At 38.5% G+C, this 18,979-nt stretch overlaps 1 protein-coding gene across 2 annotated transcripts in view; it reads left to right on the forward strand.

The window, feature by feature from the left end:
- Window positions 1-18,979, forward strand: part of LOC106086181 (ammonium transporter Rh type A) — a 127,628-nt gene that overhangs the window by 22,634 nt on the left and 86,015 nt on the right. For both annotated transcript variants that reach the window (XM_059370693.1, XM_059370689.1), the window contains exon 2: window positions 11,480-11,648. In XM_059370693.1, coding sequence (XP_059226676.1) covers window positions 11,480-11,648 — 169 coding nt within the window. The remainder of the gene's footprint in view (window positions 1-11,479; window positions 11,649-18,979) is intronic.

Here is an 18,979-nt window from a genome sequence, read left to right on the forward strand (position 1 = left end):
GGTAATAAATAAAGCTTTTATGGGCTTCAGACCCTTTATCGGGAGATCGGTCTATATGGCAGCTGTATCTAACTAAGGTCCGATCTGGACCATACTTAGGTCCTATGTTGGCAGGCCTAAAGCTACTCACTGTTTCGAATTTCCGCGAAAGAGGTTAAAAAATAAAGCTTTTATGGTCATTAGACCCTTCATCGGCAGATCGGTCTATATGGCAGCTATATCTTAAAATAGTCCGATTGAATCCATATTTAGATTAGATATCAGTAGGCTAATAATAACCCACTGTTTCAAATTTCAGTGAAATCGGGTAATAAATAAAGCAGTTATGGGCTTCAGACCCTTTATCGGCAGATCGGTATATATGACAGTTATGTCTGACTATAGTCCGATCAGAACCATATTTGGGTCATATGTCGGGAGGTCTAAAACTGCTCACTGCGAAATCATCAAATAAATAAAGCTTTTATAGGCTTCAGACCCTTTATCGGCAGATCGGTTTATATGGTAGCTATATCGAAATATGGTCCGATCTGGACCATATTTTGGTCAAATGTCGGGAGGCCTTAAACTACTCACTGTTTCAAATTTCAGGAAAATCGGATAAAAAATAAAGCATTTATGGGCATTAAACCCTTTATCGTTAGATCGGTCTATCTAGCAGCTATATCCAAATATGGTCCGATTTGGCCCGTTCAAGAACTTAACCAGCGTGCATCAAAAAGACGTATCTGTGCCAAATATCTCAATTATTGAAGGCTCTAGAGTGATTACAACAGACGGACGGACAGACACACGGACATCGTTTAATCGTCTTAGAATTACTTTGTAGGGACGGAAATTGATATTTCGATGTGTTGCAAACGGAATGACTAAATGAATATACCCCCTATCCCACGGCGGTGGGTATAAAAACCAGTAAGGAAGGTCAATAGTCGGGAGGTGCAGACTGTAAAATACCCTATACCTACCCTTTAGGTACAATGTGGGAGCTATATCGAATTCTGAACCAATTTTGGTGAACCTCGGTGGATGTTTTCAGATGGGTTATTAAACGATTTGTATAAAATTTTGAGCAAATATGTTCAATTTGTAATAGCTACGGTTGACAAATGACAACATTATTGCAAATTACCCAATTTCTAGAGATATATTTTTCAAAATTGGATGAACATATATTTGGGAGCTATATCTAAATCTGAACCGATTTCGAGCAAACTTCTCATATATCGTGATAGCCGTCGGGGAAAGCGTTGTACAAAATTTTGTCAAGATTGGTCAATGAATGTGCTTGCAGAGGGTCTAGGAGTGAAAATCGGGCGATATATATATATATGAGAGCTATATCTAAACTGAACCGATTTTCATAAAATTCATCAGTAATATCGAAACTCAAGAGAAAATTCTAGGGTCTGTATGCCTATCTGACGCTTGAACAATTCGCATCAATTAGAAATTATTTATTGGGCTTCCAAATGCAGATTAATGATAACATCAAAAGTCAAAAGAAAATTCTTCCTACCAAATTTCAAGAGAATCGCTTAACAAATGAGCACTTTGTTGCAATCATATTATTTGGTACCAAAAAGTACGAAATAGCTTATTTACTTTTACACGGAACGGAGAAGGATAAAATTAAAAAAATTTTATAAAAATGATCGATGTTTTGACAAATATACGATAAGTTGCACCAAATATGAAATGTTGAAATCCAACCAAGAGTGGAATAAAAAGTTCTTAAGTGCTGTAATTAATACTATTGAGTACTTTCTTTATAGATTGAGCTACAGATCTGAAATTTTGGATACAGGCGCATCTCGCAGTATGTACCGGACGATTTTGTTGATGTTCGCACATTTTGGCACTAAAACGTACGGATTGAGCTACAGCTCTGAAATTTGGAATACAGTTACATCTAGGCACTATGTACCGAGCGACTAGAAGATTTTTTTGATATTCCTTCATGTTGGTACTAAAATGTAGAAAGTGGTACTTTATTTACAGACTGAGCTACATCTGTGTAATTAGGGATACAGGTACATCTTGTCAGTATGTAACGGAAGACTAGAAGATTGTTTTGTACATTTAGGTACTAAAACGTAAAAATTGGTACTTTATTTACGGATTAAGCTAACGATTTCAGAATTGCGAAACAGTTACACCTTGACAGTTATTGTCGGCCGACTAGTTTTTTTTTTAATTCGTACATTTAGGCACTAAAACTTTTAAAATGTCCTTTCTATACGGATAAGGCTAAAGCTATTAAAATTGCGATACATTTACACCTTGATATTGGGTGTATCATCGGGGGCAGCAAAGCGACCGAGCAAATGATAGTATATTCATAATTTAGAGAATTGATATTGACGTAGCAACTTTTTCAAATATTTGGAATTAAAAAATAATCTTTTTATTTCTAAGGCCCTACAACAAAAAATCATTTCCTTAAAATTTTATGAACATTTAGCAAAGAAAGTTGGATTTAATGATTATACCCTACACTACTACAGTGGTATTGGGTATTATAACTTAGTGAATTTGTTTGTAATACCCAAAAGGAAGAGAGATGGACTCATTGATAAGTATTCTGATCGACTCAGACCCACTTTCTGATTCGATTTAGTTATGTCCGTCTGTCTGTCTGTCCGTCCATGTTAATAAGTGTACAAAGTACAGGTCGCAGTTTTCATCCTTCAAATTTGGTACAGACATGTTCTTCGGCCTAGAGACGAGAACCTATTGAAATTGGAAAAAATCGGTTCAGATTTCAGTAATAATGAATAGAAATGGTCATTTGTGAACTGATTCCCTCGAAATTTTGGCTTGAATAATTTTTTAATGACTCACTGCCGATTTTCACTCCTACAGCCACTGCAAACGCACTTATTGATACCTCGAGCTGTAATTTTTCCAAGGCAGCTTGATTCTTGGGTATTTTTCTTTGTTAATGCAAAGCTGGGCACTAGGTGCAGCATCAAGATCCGCTGCTGTTGTCTAGGGTTCGAAGCCATTAACACAACTTTCAAAAGAACACAACTTTGCTAATGCAAACCTGGGCACTAGATGCAGCATCAAGATCCGTTGCTGTTGTCTAGCGTTCGAAGCCATTAACACAACTTTCAAAAGATATTTGCACTGTGTTGTCAATCAGTGTAAAATTCAGCTCTGACTTTATGACCAAATGTCACCGCCGATGTGCCAGTCCTGCACACAATAGTTACCACAATTTTCAAAAAGGAAAAAAAATGGAGGTATTTTTACCAATTTCACAGTAACAAGAATTTTGGCAATTTTGAATATTGAAAAATTGTGGGGTGCCCCTCCCATAATAAAATACTGGCTACGTCCCTGATAGCAGCTATATCTAAATATTATCCGATCTGGACCATATTTAGGTGTGATGAAGGTAGGATTATGACAACTCACTATTTAAAATTTTAGCGATATCGGATAATAAATGTGCCTGTTATGGGCTTAAGACCCCTAATAGGCAGATCGGTCTATATGGCAGCTATATCTTAATATGATTTGATCTAGACCATATTCAAAACAAGAAATCGGATAATAATTGCGCCTTTTATGGGCTTAAGGAGATACATCATCAGATCGATCTATTATACAGCTCTATGAAAATATGGTCCGATCTGAACCATATTTGAGTCAGATGAAGGAAGGCTTAAAACAACTCACTGTTTCAATTTTTAACGAAATCGGATAATAAATGCGCCTGTTAGGTGAGGTTAGGTTTAAGTGGCAGTCTGCCATCAGACTAACTTGGACGTTTTCGTCCGTCCATTGTGATACCACAGGAATAGAAGAAGGAAGATGCCTTTTAGTTCCTACCGTTAAACTGGCTTCCGCCTCGACATAAGCCTACACATACGACTACAGCCCTTACCTCAGGTGACAATAATATATAGTTTCAAGCCATATTCTATAGTAGAGCTGTCTTCCTTCTGTCAATATAACTTTCATTTACCATTTTAACTCTGCTACCACACATCCCTTCATCCAACTGTCAAACCTTTTTTTTTTATCACTTATCCTTCACACATTGGCTTCATCAAAATCTAACATATTTTATACATAAAAAAATATCTATCAATTTATATAAATGGGAAAATTATGACATCAAATAGCCATTCATTATGGGCAACTAAATTAAAACAATATCCATAAGTCGATCTAGCATTCATATTCGCAAATTAATAATTTATTGCCATTTAATTACATAAAGTTGTAGTTATTAACATTTAACAGACCCTTAACAAACAATTACACCACCATTAATGTATGTGTGTACGATGTGTGCGGTGTGCTTGGCATGTCAAGAGCATGTTCTCATATTCGCCGACGAAAGTATTCGTTAATCGCCACTTAGTGATGCCCCGTTCAAGTGCTCTTAAGTGTTTGAAAATTTATGTTGCTTTGTGACAATGCAAATTAATTAATTCTAATTGTTTGTAATTTGTTACAAACAATTGAAACTATTCGCGAAAAACCAAAAACAAAAAAAGAAACGCTAAAATGTCCCCCAACCAATCATACATACAGTCCTTTCGTAGGTCTGTATGCCTATCTGACGCTTGAACAATTCACATCGATTAGAAAGTATTTATTGGGCTTCCAAATGCAGATTAATGATAGTTTATCGCTTTTGTGCCTAATGAAGGAAGGAAGGAAGGAAGATGCCTGGTGCTTGTTCTCTGTGCAAAGCGTGTGACAAATATGCGAACAATGTCACGTATATGGAAACGCACGAAACAGCGAACAAACGCCGCCGCACGCCCAGCCATTCAATAACCAAATGCTTGGGTGTCGATATGTGTGTGTGTCTCATTCGCAACATGATTAAGTCTAATTGTGCGAATTTGTGCTAAAAAGGAGATTAATTAATTTATATTTATTTTGCATTGCACGACACAAGTTGCACAATGGGATGATATAACGATGCAAAAAATTTCAAGTTTCTATGAAAATTTTGGTTTTCTTGTAATGTACCCTCCTCACCTTAATAAAACCCATCTATCACGAAGATAGGTTTTACACGGCCAAAACAGTATAGGTGTCAAATGAAGACCTATCAGAATAGTTAATGCACTCAATCCCATTGTGCATTCCAACTTTTACACAAATATAAATAGTTTCGCTTACATGCCCACATTATTACCCACACCAACTGAGATGTGTCAACATTTGCAACGCCATATCAAATTGTAATTTATTTGGCTGTTAATTTACGAGAGCGACAAACACGAATTTCCATTTTGCGCGGCGATGAGTATTAAAGTGTTAATATTTGTTAAATTGGCTATTTGAGCATTCGGCTTAAAAAGATTAAAGCCATGGCGTGCTTTACAGCAAACTATTGGTCACACCTCCATGAATTTGTGACAATACCATTTTGCATTGAAATTCAATAAATAAACTCTTAATTAAGTAATCAGCCACAAAGTCTAGCCCACAAATGGGCTAACGTTTTATTAAAGTTTTAACATGAAGTTATTTGTACATTTAATATCGTGCAATTTTTGAGCACCAAAAGTAAATCTACCAAATCCAATGAGAAAGTAAAAACCCAAAAATATTTTAACAGAAATGTTAAAAACCTCCAATTAAATCAAGTAAGAACGTGCTGAGTCCGGCCGGGACAAATCTTGGGAACCCACCACCATGATTTTTACTAAATTTTACAAAAATGAACTGAGTTAAAGGGCACATGTGCGCTTAGCGTACAAAATTAAAAACAAACAAGTAAAAGTGTGCTAAGTTCGGCCGGGCCGAATCTTATATACCCTCCACCATGGATCGCATTTGTCGAGTTCTTTTCCCGGCATCTCTTCTTAGGCAAAAAAGGATATAAGAAAAGAGTTGCTCTGCTATTAAAACGATATCAAGATATGGTCAGGTTCGGACCACAATTAAATTATGTTGGAGACCTGTGTAAAATTTCAGCCAATTCGTATAAGAATTGCGCCCATTGGGGCTCATGAAGTAAAATAGAGAGAACGATTTATATGGGATCTGTATCGGGCTATAGACCGATTCAGATCATAATAAACACGTTTGTTGATGGTGATGAGAGGATCCATCGTACAAAATTTCAGGCATATCGGATAATAATTGCGACCTCTAGGGGTCAAGAAGTCAAGATCCCAGATCGGTTTATATGGCAGCTGTATCAGGTTATGAACCGATTTGAACCTTATTTGACACAGTTGTTGAAAGTAAAAATAAAATACGTCATGCAAAATTTCAGCCAAATCGGATAGGAATTACGCCCTCTAGAAGCTCAAAAAATCAAATCCCCGGATTTGTTTATATGACAGCTATATCAGGTTATGAACCGATTTGAACCATACTTGGCACAGTTGTTGGATATAATAACAAAACACGTCGTGCAAAATTTCATTCCAATCGGATAAGAATTGTGCCCTCTAGAGGGTCAAGAAGTCAAGACCCAAGATCGGTTTATATGGTAGCTAGATCAGGTTATGGACCGATTTGAACCATACTTGGCACAGTTGTTTGGTATTATAACAAAACACGTCGTGCGAAATTCCATTCCAATCGGATGAGAATTGCGCCCTCTAGAGGGTCAAGAAGTCAAGACCCCAGATCGGTTTATATGGCAGCAATATCAGGTTATGAACCGATTTGAACCATACTTGGCACTGTTGTTGGATATAATAAGAAAACACGTCGTGCAAAATTTCATTTCAATCGGATAAGAATTGCGCACTGTAGAGGCTCAAGAAGTCAAGACCCAAGATCGGTTTATATGGCAGCTATATCAGGTTATGGACCGATTTGAACCATACTTGGCACAGTTGTTGGATATAATAACAAAACGCGTCGTGCAAAATTTCATTCCAATCGGATAAGAATTGCGCACTCTAGAGGCTCAAGAAGTCAAGACCCAAGATCGGTTTATATGGCAGCTATATCAGGTTATGGACCGATTTGAACCACACTTGGCACAGTTGTTGGATATTATAGCAAAACACGTCATGCAAAATTTCATTTCAATCGGATAAGAATTGCGCACTCTACAGGCTAAAGAAGTCAAGACCCAAGATCGGTTTATATGGCAGCTATATCAAAACCTACACTAATAAGAAGTATTTGTGCAAAATTTCAAGCGGCTAGCTTTACTCCTTCGGAAGTTAGCGTGCTTTCGACAGACAGACGGACGGACGGACGGACAGACGGACGGACATGGCTAGATCGACATAAAATGTCACGACGATCAAGAATATATATACTTTATGGGGTCTCAAACGAATATTTCGAGTAGTTACAAACAGAATGACGAAATTAGTATACCCCCCATCTTATGGTGGAGGGTATAAAAACAAGTAAAAAGACATTAAGTTCGGCCGGGCCGAACTTTGGATACCCACCACCTCGGGTATGTATGTAAAGCCCCTTTCGTCACAATCCGGTGAAAGTAAGTCACTGTTCAATTTTGTATTTCAAATGTCAACAAAATCGGGCAATAAATAAAGCTTTTATGAGCTGCAGACCCTTAATCGACATATCGGTCTATATCTAAACACAGCCCGATTTTTACCATATTTGGGTCTGACGGCGGCTGGCCTAAAACTACTTTCAGCGAAACAAATTTCAGCGAAATCGGATAAAAAATAAAGCTTTTATAGGCTTCACACTCTTTACCAGGAGATCGGTCTGTATGGCAGCTATATCTAAATACATTCCGATCCGAACCATAATTAAGATGGATTTCGGGAGACCTAAAACTACCCACTGTTTCAAATGTCAGCGAAATTGGATAAAAAATAAAGCTGTTATGGGCTTCAGACCCTTAAAAGGGAGATCGGTCTATATGGCAGCTATATCTAGATATAATCCGATCTTAACCCTTTTTTAATTCAGATGTCGGGAGTCTTAAATTAACCCACTGTTTCAAATTTCAGCAAAATCGGGTATTAAATAAAGCTTTTATGGGCTTCAGACCCTTTATCGGCAGATGGGTCTAAATGGCAGCTATATCTAAATGTAATCCGATCTGAACCATATTTCGGTCCTTTATTTCAATGTAGGACGTTGGGGATTGCAAATGGGCCATATCTTTTCAGAGTGGGATATAGCTCCTATATAAACCGATCTTCCGATTTCACTTCTTGAGCCCCTGAAAGCCATTTTTGTCCGATTTGGCTAACCCTTCCCCTTACCCTAGTATTCAGAAATGCCAGATGTCGACGATGGGTTTTGCGATTTTAGCGAAATTTTGTGTGCTTTATTTAAGTAAAAGCGTGCTAAGTTCGGCCGAGCCGAATCTAATATACCCTCCACCATTGATCGCATTTGTCGAATTCTTTCCCGGTATTTCTTTTTAGACAAACAAACGATAAAAGAAAAGAATTGCTATGCTAATTGAACTGAGTGTTAGAGACAACAATAGAAGTCTATGTGTAAAATTTCAGCGAAATCGAATAAGAATTGGACCTTTTGGGGGCTTCACAAGTAAAATAGGGAGATCGGTTTATAGGGGAGCTGTGTCAGGCTGAAGACCGATTCAGACCATATTTAACACGTATATTGAAGGTCATGGGAGAAGCCGTTGTACAAAATTTCAGCCAAATCGGTTAATAATAACGCCCTCTTGAGGCTCAAGAAGTCAAGACCCCACATCGGTTTATATGGCAGCTATGTCAGGTTATGGACCGATTTGAACCATATTTGGCACAGTTGTTGAAAGTCATAACGAAACACGTCATGCAAAATTTCAGACAAATCGGATAGGAATTGCGCCCTCTAGTGGTTCGAGAATCAAGAAGTCAAGATTCAAAATCGGTTTATATGACAGCTATATCAGGTTATAATCCGATTTAAACCATATTTGGCACAGTTATTAGAAATTAAAACAAAACATCTCATGTAAAATTTCAGCTAAATTGGATAAGGATTGCGTCCTCTAGTGGCTCAAGAAATCAAGATCCCAGATCGGTTTATATGGCAGCTATATCAAAACATGGACCGATATGGCCCATTTACAATCCCAACCGACCTACACTTATAAGAAGTATTTGTGCAAAATTTCAAGCGGATACCTTTACTCCTTCGAAAGTTAGCGTGCTTTCGACAGACAGACGGACGGACATGGCTAGATCGACATAAAATGTCACGACGATCAGGAATATATATACTTTATGGGGTCTTAGACGAATATTTCGAGGAGTTACAGACAGAATGACGAAATCAGTATACCCCCATCCTATGGTGGAGGGTATAAAAATTGATATCCAAATTACGGATGGAATCTAGGGCGGACGTCCCACTCCAAATCCTACCAAATATTTTTATAGACCAATCACGAATCTGATACACAGTTCACAGCCTGTTGTTCGTAAAGCTGTAGGCCGGTCAGACGGTCACGATGGTGCCGATGAGATAAAGAAACCCAGTTATCGAAACGCGTCCACCAGTGGGGTCATATGTCCTGCCTTGTCTGAGGAACTAAAACTCATTTAACAATATCTTCTTTGTGTGTTGCATTCGCTTGGTCATTAATCTCGACTTGAAAAACAATAAAACAAAAATCGATTCGCATGAACGGCTGTTAAAAGCCAAACAGATGAAGAAGGTGGTACAATTTTCTCTTAGGGAAAAATTTCAACGAAATTTTCTCTTAAGGCAGAATTGCAATACATTGTTTGTAGAAAGCTTATACAACAATTTATCAATATTTCTGACCCATAAAAGAAACAATAAATTTATTATTGTTTCATTTTGCCCAATTATTTATTACATGTATTTTAAATTGTTTCAGTTTTTAAACTCGTCTGTCCTATTTCAACATTTTGTATTAACAAATTTCTTCTTCGCTGGTAGTCACATTTATTTTCATTCCAAATGTGCTTCTGAGTGATCGTATCTTTTCTTCCACCTCAATGGTGGCTACTAGATAATGCCATCTCATATAGTGATAAAGCAAAGCGACTACTAGGCAGCGTATGACGCAAAGTGATCTAATGGTGAATGTTTAAATATTTTGTTGAAATGTTTGTGCTATTAAAACAAATTGACTTCGTATCAGTCGTCACTATCTCTATCAGTTTAGCTGTGAGTGCTGCAAATTATGGGCTATAAACATGAATTTATAGTGTAATGTTTATTTTTTGTTGTACTTTGTTGGAGATTAAAGCAGAAAGTGTTGAGTTTATTTGATTTCTACTCGTTAAGGAGCATGGAGTAAACAAAAGTTTAACTACAAAGAAATTAAAAATTTTTTTTTCGCTTTAGCAATTTTGAGGAACTTTGTCAAGAGTTGAATTCAATGGAAAATTTTGCCGAAATTGAATCTTATGAAGTATTTCATAGTATAGTACCAGCAGATTACATTGATTACATCGCATTGTCTTGTACCTAGTAGATATGTGTCTGTGGCTACAATGGTTTTTGGCATTGGACATTCCAACAGTTTTGTTCCTTAGGCGAAACTTTAAAAATTGTTTACCATCTGCACTCGACCGAGCTGCTCAATATACTGACTCTTTTCTTAGTTAAAACAAACAAGTAAAAGCGTGCTAAGTTCAGCCGGGCCGAATCTTGGATTCCGCTAAAATATGGGAGCTGTAGCTGGTTATAGACCTATTTGGGCCCTACTTGGCACAGTTGTTGAGAGGCATAACAGAACACTAAATGCTAAATTTAAGCCAAATCGGATAAAAATCACGGTTTGTAAGGGCTTAAGAAGTCAAATCGGAAGATCAGTTTATATGGGAGCTATATCAGGTTATAGACCGATTCGGACCGTAATTGGCACAGTTGTTTAAAATAATAACAACAAACTACGTGCTAAATTTCAGCCAAATCGGACGGACAGCCGGACGGACGGACATGGCTAAATCGACATAAAATGTTACGACGATCAAGAATATATATACTTTATGGGGTCTTAGACGAATATTTCGAGGAGTCACAAATAGAATGACGAAATCAGTATACCCCATCCTATGGTGGAGGGTATAAAAATTGATATCCAAATTACGGATGGAATCTAGGGGGGCCGCCCCACTCCAAATCCTACTAAATATTTTTATAGACCAATCACGGCAATATGGGACCCAAGTTAAAGGTATTTGGCACAGTTGTTGAAAATAATAACAACAAACTACGTGCTAAATTTCAGCCAAATCGGACCGAAAATGTGGCTTTTAAGGGCTCAATAAATCAAATCGGGAGATCGGTTTGTATGGGAGCTATATCAGGTTATAGACCGATTTAGACCGTACTAGGAACAAAGTTTGCAACATTTTTTTTCAAGCTGTTGCAAATCATTTTGTATAATTGACATGCGAAATTCTCTCTAATGATTAAACTCAATGTTTTCTATTGTTTTGAACACTTTTGACACAATTTAATTAGCATCTATCTGTACACGACATACTTTCCACGAAGCTTCATCTCTGTTGGGTGCAACATGCACGTTTATTTAAATTACTTTTGTCATTTGCAGATTTCCAGGACATCCAAGTAATGATATTTGTCGGTTTTGGCTTCCTAATGACATTTCTCAGAAAATACGGTTACAGTGCCACAGGATATACGCTGTTCCTTGCCTCCTTGGTCATACAGTGGGCAGTGCTAATGAAGGGTTTCTTCAAAATGGAAGGCGGTAAAATCGAGTAAGTCATTAACACAAGGCTAATATTTAAATTTCCAGTATTTATGATGTATTTATTGTAGAAATTTAAATTCATTTTCATTTCTAATGTTTTGTGACTATGCAATAGGAAAAATGCAATTATTTATGCTTCTTTTACTTCCATTTTGTTTTTTCCTAATCTTTGCAATGTTGAGGGAACAAAGTGAAAAGGTACAACTATAACATTTGAAAACAAACGCATTTTTTGCCATAGCCATTCATTTTGAAGTTCCTATGCTTCGATACACTAAAGTCTGGGGCAGAAATCATTGTTGCATTTTCGTGCTGCTACCTGCCCTCGAAAAGATTGTTCCAGAGCACAATTCAAGAACTAGCTGAAGTACCGACAAAACATTTATAAGTGAAATTAACTACAAATAAATGAAAAAGAAAAAAAACGAAACAAAAATACTCTAAAACAAATGGAAATGGAATGAACGAATATGTAGCTGCCATTGCTGCTACTGTTGCCACTGCCTGATGCTCCTTTGCTAGTTGCTAGAGTAGTTGTTGCCATGTGCTGCCTGGTATACAACATCAGCTAATGCAACCTTAAGTTCACGTAGAGCTTAAGCCAAGCACCATCATTGCATTGCAATGCCATACAAATGTCAGTCAGTCTTTGTCGTTATAACAATAGGATATACAGTGGTTTCAACGAAATACGCGTTCTTAGATTTACATTGATTAGGTAGCGCCTTGAAACGTGAGTTAATTCGGAGGCCAGTCTGTCACAATGTATTACCCTAGGGAGAATAAGTAAAAACGTGCTTAATTCGGCTGGGCCTAATCTTGAAAACACACAACCATGGATTCTGCTATGTCGTTACGAAACCCTACGTGCATAATTTCTGCGTTATCGGATAACAATTGCGGCTTCTAGGGGCTCAAGATGCCAAATCGGGAAATCGGTTTATGTGGAAGCTATATCGGGTTATAAACCGCTTCGGGCCATACTAAGCACAATTGTTGACAGTCGCAGCAGAATACTATGTACAAAGTTTCAGCTCAATCGAACATCAATTGCGTCTTCTAGGGGCTAAAAAAGTCCAATCGGGAGATCGGTTTATATGGGAGCTATTTGAGGTTATAGATCGATTCGAGCACGATTGTTGAAAGTCGTAACAGAAAACTACGTACAAAATTTCAGCTCAATCGGACAACAATTGCGGCTTCCAGGGGCTCAAACAAGAAAATCGGGAGATCGGTTTATATGTGAGCTAGGGACGTTGCCAATTAAATTTTTTCATATGCAAAATTTCAATAAGTAACTTGTAAAGCGAAAATTTCAATAACATACTCTCTAGAGACAAAATTTGGCTCAGGCCCGGACCCTCTAAATTATCTTTCTGAAGACAAAACTTCAAATAATTTTTTCTAAGGCGAATGGTAGCAAAGTTGTAGGGTTAGTAAAAATGTGACGTTAAGAGTGATTAATAATTTTTGCGTAGCCCAGGGGCTAGTAAGACTTTTGACAAAATACGAATTGGTAACCAACTTCCGTGCGACATAACTTAGCCGCCTACATTATGGGCAGGCGTCACAAAATATAAACGACTTATTTGGCATAAAATAAGTAAAATTTTTTTTATTATCATTGGCAACGGGATTCTAAAAGGTTTTTATTTAACAGTAATGGACAAAAGTACAGTTTTGTGTTTGTAGTTTATTGAAATAATGGCGCCGCCGTTTGGTGATTTTGATATAACGGCGTCAATAGTTTGTTTACCTGGCATGAGTTTTGTTCATCATTTCCATGTAAACATAGAAAACATGTAAAAGCGTGCTAAGTTCGGCCGGGCCGAATCTTGGGAACCCACCACCATGGATTCTGCTAAAATATGGGAGCTATATTTGGTTATAGACCGATTTGCACCGTACTTGGCACAGTTGTTGAGAGTCATAACGTACAATTTCAGCCAAATCGGATAAAAATCGCGGCTTCCAGGGACTCAAGAAGTCAAATCGGGAGATCGGTTTATATGGGAATTATATCAGGTTCTTGACCAATTAGGACCGTACGTGGCACAGTTGTTGAAAGTCATAACAGAACACTATGTATAAAATTTCAGCCAAACCGAATAAAAATTGAGGCTTCCAGGGGCTCAAGAAGTCAAATCGGAAGAACGGTTTATATGGGAGCTATATCAGGTTCTTAAACGATTTGAACCGTACTTAACACAGTTTTTGGAAGTCATAACGGAACATCACATGCAAAATTTAAGCCAAATCGGACAAGTGGCTTGTAAGGGCTCAAGAAGTCAAATCCGGAGATCGGTTTATATGGGAGCTATATCATGTTATACACCGATTCGAACCGAACTTGGCTCAAATGTTGGAAGTCATAACGGAACATTAGTTGCAAAATTTCAGCCTAATTGGATGAAAATTGAGTCTTCCAGGGGCTCAAGAAGTCACGTTGGGAGATCGCTTCATGTGCTTCAAATCTGAACCGATATGGCCCATTTGCAATCCCCAACGACCTACATCAGAATTTAGTATCTGTGCAAAATTTCAAGCGGCAAGCTTTATGCAATCGACCGCTATCGTGATTTCGACGGACAGACGGACGTACATGACGTACATCGTGAAAAAAAATTATGTAGACACTTCAATAATTTTTATACCCACCACTATCTAGTCATTCCGTTTGTCTAAGACCCCATAAAGTATATATATTCTTGTTCGTGTCACCATTCTCAGTCGATCTAGCCAACGTCTCATCATCTTCCCCGCATGCCCAACACATGCTATCACTTGCCGCACCGATTTTTGTGAGCTCGTAGTCCTTTGTGTCCCGTTATGATACCAATAGCTATACTGACATCCTTCTTACTACCTATCAGTAATAGCCTCATCTTCTCACGATGTGGATCCGCCCATAGGATTTTTGCCGTCCTACCCATAGCGGCCGTCTAAGACCCCATATGTTAGGTTAGGTTTAAGTGGCAGTCTGCCATCAGACTCACTTAGACGTTTTCGTTCATTGTGATACCACAGGAACAGAAGAAGGAATATGCCTTCTAGTTCCTACCGTTGAACCATCCATTTCGCTTTAAAAAGCCCAACAATTTGTGTATGTTCACATCCGCTAAATCAGACAGTTTCTCAAAGAAATGAGAACCTAAAGTGCAACTCCTTCTGAGTGCCAGTACGGGACACACACAAAGAAGGTGTTCTATAGTCTCTTCTTCTTCGATGTCCTCACAGCCTCTGCAAAAGTTGTTACTGGCAACGTTCTGCCATGACGGACACATTGACTGAGACGTCTGATCTAGTCAGTGATAGCAAAGCGTTAGACCACTTCAAGTCTAGATTAGGCTTCATAGGTTTCTATAGCCTCTTCTTCTTCGATGTCCTCACAGCTTCTGCAAGAGGCGTTACTGGCAACCTTCAGTCTGTCAGGATGTTTTCCGATCAGACAGTGACCTCAAATGACGGACACAATGACTGAGACGTCTGGTCTAGCCAATGACAGCAAAGCGGTAGACCTATTCAAATCTAGATTAGGCCACATAATTGTGGAATGCTCCCAGCCCCCTCTTTGTGACCATCTATCATTCGTTGTCCTTCGGGCCTGGTCTTGAAAACTTAGCTTACATGTCGCTAGAGGCATACCCACAGATTCCAGTGTCCCTGGAATATGAAGGGAAGTTCCTAGTCTCGCAAGCTCGTCCGCTTTTCAATTCCTTGGGATATCTCTGTGGCACGGCACCCAGAACAGGTGAAGTTTGAACTGTTCAGCCATCTCGTTGAGAGATCTGCGACAGTCGAGGGCGGTTTTTGTGTTTTGAAATACGTTATCCAGGGATTTAATGGCTGCCTGGCTGTCTGAGAAGATATTTATGCATATCGTCGTTAAGACGTTATATCTTAGCCATTCCACCACTTCCTTAATTGCAAAAATCTTCGCTTGATACATACTGCAGTGGTCGGGTAACCTTTTCGAGATGAGCAATTCTAGATGTTTAGAATATAATCCAAAGCCCATCTGGTCATCTAGTTTGGAACCATCCGTATAGAAGTCTATGTAACTTCTATTACCAGGGTTATCGTATTTGCAATCGGTTCTATCATGAATAATGGTACAGTCATTTTTAACAAAAAGCGGCTCAGGTAGAGTGTAATCCACACTGCCTGGAACATCGGACATTGCATCAAGGATAACACAGTGTCGGTAGCCACCACATGTCCAAAGAGAAAGCTCCCTTAGCCTGATGGCAGTGGTCGCTGCAATTTGTCTAGACACAATGTCCAGAGGCATAAGATGTAGCATTTAATTCAGTGCATCAGATGGTGTCTTCCTCAGTGCGGCTGCAAATTTTGCCCATGAACATTCCTCTAAGGAACACGGGCAAACTTCTCATATATCAATGAGTGCAGTCCGATTCAAGTTTATGCTCAATGATCAGGGCCCTCCGTTTTATAGCCGAGTCCGAACGGCGTGCCGCAGTGCGACACCTCTTTGGAGAGAAGTTTAACGTGACATAGTACCTCACAAAAGTTGCCAGCATTAGGAGGGGAAAACCACAGCCGAAAATTTGTTCTGATGGTCTCGCCAGGATTCGAACCCAGGCGTTCAGCGTCATAGGCGGACATGGTAACCTCTGCGCTACGGTGCCCTCCATATAAACCAATCTCTCGATTTGATTTCTTGAGCTCTTATAAGACGCAATTATTGTTCGATTTGGCTGAAATTTTGCACATAATCTTCGAGTGTAATGACTCCCAACAACTGTGCCAAATATGGTTCACATCGGTCAATAACCTGATATAGCTCCCATATAAACCGATCTCCCAATTTTACTTCTTGAGCCACTGGAAGTCGTAATTTTTGTCCGATTTAGCTGAAATTTTGCACCTAGTGTTCTGTTATGGCTTTCAACAACTGTACTAAATACAGTTCAAATCGGTCAATAACCTGATATGATCAGATTTTTCTGTAATTTCGCACATAGTGCTCTGTTACTTTTTCCAACAACTGTGATATAGCTCAAATATTTTAGCAGAATCCATGTCGGTGGGTTATCAAGATTCGGCCTGGCCGAAATAAGTACGTTTTTACTTGTTCACAATAACCACGGTTCTTTAAAAGTACAATGTTCATCTCTCTGTTGCGAAATGTTTAACTTGAGCTACACGAATATCAGTGAGTGACTCTGAAAAGAGTGCTGTTCCTCGTTCCAAGTTCAGCAGAGTTAACAATAAAAGGAAATATCAAAAACTCATTTGTGAAATGTAACCAGCAACAGGAATAACAATGAAACAGTCTTTCCTACACACAAACTCACACAAGCGCAAAAACACTCATATATGGTACTCGTATCAAGATACGGCAGCAATTTACGAAACTTAATGTGAAAGCTTAACTTGAAAATGTTAAAAAAACATTTAGTTTGCGCTGAGACAAAGTTTACAACTATTCAATTAGACAATTTTTCAATTAATTTTATGTTCTAGTTTAGTTTTTAATTTGCATTTCAGTATTCCATTGAATCTCGGAAAGAATAAGATACATGAGATTAAAGGAATTCTTTCGATTCTCTAACGGATATTAAAATTCGCTTAAAAAAATGAAAAACTTGATTAGTGAGTATTCATTTTGTGTACGCGTTTTCACAATAACTTCGACAGAAGCATTTGAAGCCTTCACATCATAGGTAAATAATAAGCTCACGCCAAGCATCAAGAGCGGAATGTGTCTCATCATGTTAGGTGTGTTGTATCCTCTGGCTTTTTTTTTCAGTGAAAAACAAGTAAAAATGCATTAGGTTCAGTCGGGCTGTATTTTGGAAACCCACTAACTCGAATATAGATACGAGTATTAGCCTCATTACGTCATTTTGAAAATTTCTTTCTGGATATATGGTCCGATCTGGACCAGACTCGCCAAGGACATCGAGGGGTCTAACACAATTCATTGTCTAAGAGCATAAAACGGGAGATTGGTCTATATGGTAGTTATATCCAAATATAGTCCGATCTACACCATATTAAGAATGTGAAGAGGTCTATTACAATTCACTGTACCAAAATTCAGTGAAATCGTGTGGTAAATGCAATTTTTATGGACCATAAATCTGGATCTATATCCAAATATAGTGTGTTTGTTTGTCTATCTGCCTGTCTGTCTGTCTGTTTGTTTGTTTGTTGGTTCGAATAGACTCGATAACGGCTGAAAGAAACAAAACAAATAAGAATTTTGCCCATGAACATTCTACTAAGGAACAGGGGCAAACTTCTCACATATCAATGAGTGCAGTCCGATTCAAGTTTAAGATCAATGATAAGAGGCCTCCTTTTTATAGCCGAGTCCGAACGGCGTGCCGCAGTGCGACACCTCTTTGGAGAGTAGTTTTACACCGCATAGTGCCTCACAAATGTTGCCAGCATTAGAAAGGGGAAACCACCGCTGAAAATTTTTTCTGATGGCCTCGCCAGGGTTCAAACCCAGGCGTTCAGCGTCATAGGCGGACATGGTAACCTCTGCGCTACGGTGGCCTCGGCTGAAACGATTTTCTAGAAATTTTCATAACACAGCTTACTGCGCCAAATTTCGGCCAGCTATCTATTATATAAAATTGAAAGTGCGTTTTTTTATCTGTCTGCCTGTTTGTCTGTCTGTTTGTTTGTTGGTTCTAATAGACTCGATAACGGCTGAAAGAAACAAAACAAATAAGAATTTTGCCCATGAACATTCTACTAAGGATCAGGGGCAAACTTCTCACATATCAATGAGTGCAGTCCGATTCAAGTTTAAGATCAATGATAAGGGGCCTCCTTTTTATAGCCGAGTCCAAACGGCGTGCCGCAGTGCGACACCTCTTTGGAAAGTAGTTTTACATCGCATAGTGCCTCACAAATGTTGCCAGCATTAGAAAGGGAAAACCACCGCTGAAAATTTTTTCTGATGGTCTCGCCAGGATTCAAACCCAGGCGTTCAGCGTCATAGGCGGACATGCTAACCTCTGCGCTACGGTGGCCTCGGCTGAAACGATTTTCTTGAAATTTTTACTCTGGAAGGTATAATAGGCTATACAATTTTTTGATATCGGAAGGGTGGCGGACCCTCCCCTTTACCTCAAAAGCTCCGCCCAAAAATAAACGTAGACCAATCGGGACAGTATGGGAATCAAATGAAAGGTATTCGAGAGTAGAATATCAACTTAATATTAACAAGTAAAACGTGCTAAGTTCCGAATATTGGGAACCCACCACCATGGATTCTGCTAAAATATGGGAGCTGTATCTGGTTATAAAACAATTTAGACCGTACTTAGCACAGTTGTTGGAAGTCTTAACAGAACACTA

Source organism: Stomoxys calcitrans, chromosome 1 (assembly GCF_963082655.1).
Source record: "Stomoxys calcitrans chromosome 1, idStoCalc2.1, whole genome shotgun sequence".
Classification (NCBI taxonomy): Eukaryota; Metazoa; Arthropoda; class Insecta; order Diptera; family Muscidae; genus Stomoxys; species Stomoxys calcitrans.